Raw genomic sequence first — 3717 nt, forward strand, 5'->3', positions numbered from 1 at the left:
ACAGCTCAGGAAGTGCAAGTTCTTTCCAGGTCCGTGGGGTGAATAAAAATTGTTAACTCTTGGCTTGATTTGTCATCCTTTGGGGGAAAAAAAAAAAAAAAAGTAATGTCAGACTGGCAATTAAATAGTCGTGCTGTTAGACTGAGCACAACTTGAAGCGGGTTGTCGCGGAGGTGAGAGTGACTGTGGCCGGCAAAGCCAAGGAGAGCCTGCTCAACTTCACGTCTACCCGGGATTCCTTGGAGAGGTGATAAAGCGAGTAATAAGACAAAGTGGGAGTTATAAAGCAGATGCGATAGCTTCAGTGGAACTTCTCTTCGCTGCCACATCCGCTCGTTGAAAAGCAACTAACGTTATTTTGAAAACAATTTGAGGAAAAAAAATGCACTTTGAGCATCTCTGCAGTTCTTGCGTCTGATGCATTAATCAAGAAAATCAATAATATAACACAAAGGAAGGAGAGGAGCGAATATGGCGAAGGCAGCTAAGGAAATTCAAATGGAGAACCCAAGAGAGGTAGATACTCATGGCACAGGGGCGACGTGCTCCCCGTCGGAGGAACAGGCAGAAAAACCCTCCATGCTCTGTTTTAAGAAGCGGAAGAAATCCTGTAAGAAGGGGCTGACCATGAAGGATGCGTGCGAAGGAGCCTCAGAGGAGAAAAGCCAATGCATCAGTGCTGACCAAGGGGAGGCAAAAGTTTCTAATCAATCGCCATCCTCCAAAGGAGCCTGGGCAGCCATCAAAAACCTCGCAAGACCTCGGAGAAGGCAGAAATCCTCCTCGCGGAAGAAGGTGCCTTCCGATTCCCAAGTGCAGCTGGAGATGGACGCTGAGGAGGGCTGCGCGCAAGGCTTCCCGAAAAAACGGGCGAGCTCCGGGGTGAAGATGCCCTGCGTGCGGTTCTCCAGAGGCAAGAAAAAACCCAGCCCCTCTGAAGCAGTGGAGGAGTCGGAGGGCAGCGCTCAAGCAAATGAAGCGATGGGCATTGTGAATAAAGTGAGTGAAGAGCCGGAGGATTTGGCCCCGACGGACAAGTCTGAATCCTTCAGCCCGGTCTCTGCAGAGGAGGACCAGGATGCGGCGAAGGAAAGCACTGACTCTGCTGGGAAGAGCGAGCCCTTGACGGAGCCCACACCTGATGCAGAGGAATGCACGGAGAGCACCGTTCAGCCAGAGATGACCGATTCAGAGACAGTTAATGAAACAGCCCAGGAAAAACTGCAGGAGGGGAGCCTACCCCAAACCACAGTCCACACAGAAGTCAGGGAAGTTGCTCCCGAACCTCCTGTTTCTGAGGCTCAACCTGACAGCACCCCTGAAACCACCGAGCTGCAGGAAATCCCTACTACCTGCAAAGAGCTGCCTGAAGGGGATGAATCCGAAAAGAGCATAAATCCTCCTGAGGAGTGCAAAGCCGAAGAGACCGTAATGGATTTCAGTCAGTCGGCGTTTAAAGACGATGCAGCGAGCGTGCAGGGCTGCTCCAGCCATCAGGTGACGTTAGAAGCAAACGCGGGCGCCGGCGTCAGCATCGTCATCACCGTCACTGAAGCCGAGGACTCCAACGACACCGACTCTGACCAGGCCTACGAGCCATCCCCGGTTTTGCACCGACATAAGCAAAAAGGGAATAAAAAATCAAGCGGGAGCTTTGATTTTGGGAAAAAAGAGGGCCCCGAGGCTGCCAGCGGTCCCCAGGTGGAGGAGAAAGGTCCGGGCGACCCGGGGCACAGAACTGGGGAGCAGTACGAATTGCTCCTGATAGAAACTGCCTCTTCCCTCGTGAAGGCGGCCATTCAGTCATCCATAGAGCAGCTGATCAACGAAATGGCCCTGGAACAGAATAAACACAACAGTTTTCTGTGACGGCAGCGATGCCCCCAAAATAAAGAGTACAGGGAGTGATTTAAAGCTCCATTTGGCCTGGGGCGGGGGAGACCTCGAAGGGCTCCCGGGGCCGAGGTGTAGTTAATTTTGCATGCCTGTTCAGTTGTGTGTCTACGTGAAACAGATCCTGGGACGTGGGGCAGACCCGGCTACGTACAGCATGTCCCCTGGGGCTGGGGCTTCAGACAGCGCCGTCGACCGCAGCTGCGGAAAAATGAAGGTGTTGCAGCGACTGTATTTTCATTTATTGGCATCTTTATGTCGAGGCCGTGTTTCTGCCATCATCCATGCCAGCTTTCCCCACTGTTCATGCTGTAGATCTGTGTGTACCGTGCGTTTAGCAAAAGGTCCCGCGAGGCAGCGAGTGCCTGACCTGCTGCTGGGCTGGATTCGGGGCACGTCGGACGCAGCCGGAGGTTTGTCCTGGGGTTCGGCGGAGATGAGGGAGGGTGAAGTGACTGCAATGTTAACATGAAGGCGTCAATGCCAGACAGGCTCAGGCCGGTGTTTAGTATTGCAAACAGGTACTCGCTACGTACAGATGCCAGAAGCCGCGGTCACCCCTGCTGTCGCATCGCATGAAGCTGGATGGTTGCAGCGAGCGGTACTTTTCATTCCCCTGTCACAAGCAGCCTGTGCATTTCCAGACACGTTAAAGCACAGCATCAGCTGCTCGTCTTGCTGACCCCCGGGCTGCACGATTGCCAAGAAAACGACGGCGCTTTGTTTGCCGGGGGGCCCGCTCTCGCACCATTAAACTCAACGGGCAAGGTTCCCAGCGGCGTCGGCGGCACGGGCTGGGCAGGAGCGTGCCTGCTCTGCGGGCAGCCCCTCTCCTTCCTTCGCCTTCCTCTGTCCCAGTCACGATGTCATGGTGAAGCTGTCCTCGGATGTAGCATATTTTTGATATATGGCATGTGATATAAATAGCAGTGAGCTGCATGCGTGTTAGCAGTCAACTATTGCCTCGGTGTTGACATAGTTTGGGTAGCTGCAATGCGCTGCCGGCGCTGGAACTGCTTTGCCTGGGGAGGAGATTTGGTGTGAGCGCTGCCGGCGTCCCTGGGTGCTGGCGGCAGCCTGCCCCGCACAGCTACCCCTGTGCTGCAAAGCCTGCCTGACTTCAGCGAGCCCGGGCATCCCCTGGGAAATGCGCATTCCGCCCGGCTCGCTGCTGCCAGGCTCTGGCTGGCTCTGGCACGCCACGTAGCTTGCTCTGAAATATGCAGGGAAATGCCAGAGTGATCTTACCAAAGTCCTCAGGGAAAAAGAAAAAAAAAGAAAAAAATCTAGACATGAGGGCCTGGGGACATGGCTGTAAAATGCCCAGACAGGCCAATGGCCATGAAAACCCACAAACTGCCCTGCTCCAAGGGGGTTTGCACCAGCGTAGCGTGCGTGTGCGAGCATCGCCTCTAACTACCAGCTGTCCAAGAGAAAGGGGCCTTTTAATAATTTGGGATTGCATCTGCGCGGCTGGGATTTACGTACAGCTGCAGGGAAGTCAGCCTGTTCTTCTGAGAAAATTCTCCTGCGTATTTCTCAGCCAATACAGAAATAGCAGCCTCGCCTGGCAATTGCTCACTGACCATAGGCGGTACGCTGAGATTTCCCTTCCCAGTGTAGGATTTGGATTCCTGTTAAAATACAAGGGCTGTAAACTTTCCTAGTACCTGGTGCACAACCACATTTTAAACTTTGATAAAGCATCTCCATCGTTACGAGAGGACTGTGAGCAGCGAGTGCCACAGCTTGTTTCTGTGCAAGTAAAACTTAAGAAAAATCAGACGATGTTAGAAAAAAAGCGTCGTCCTTTTCTGTGAATTT

At 53.3% G+C, this 3717-nt stretch overlaps 1 protein-coding gene across 1 annotated transcript; it reads left to right on the plus strand.

Annotated features, from left to right (window-relative positions):
- Positions 1-471: 471 nt before the first annotated feature.
- Positions 472-1869, plus strand: AKAP5 (A-kinase anchoring protein 5). The gene has a single exon (XM_009486834.2). The coding sequence runs from the start codon at positions 472-474 to the stop codon at positions 1867-1869; it is 1398 nt and encodes a 465-aa protein (XP_009485109.2).
- Positions 1870-3717: the final 1848 nt, after the last annotated feature.

The sequence above is a fragment of the Pelecanus crispus genome, chromosome 6 (genome assembly GCF_030463565.1).
Source record: "Pelecanus crispus isolate bPelCri1 chromosome 6, bPelCri1.pri, whole genome shotgun sequence".
Classification (NCBI taxonomy): domain Eukaryota; kingdom Metazoa; phylum Chordata; class Aves; order Pelecaniformes; family Pelecanidae; genus Pelecanus; species Pelecanus crispus.

What these genes read in the sequence shown, in the direction of transcription:
- AKAP5 (XM_009486834.2), top strand. Translation starts at nt 472, where the DNA reads ATGGCGAAGGCAGCTAAGGAAATTCAAATGGAGAACCCAAGAGAGGTA.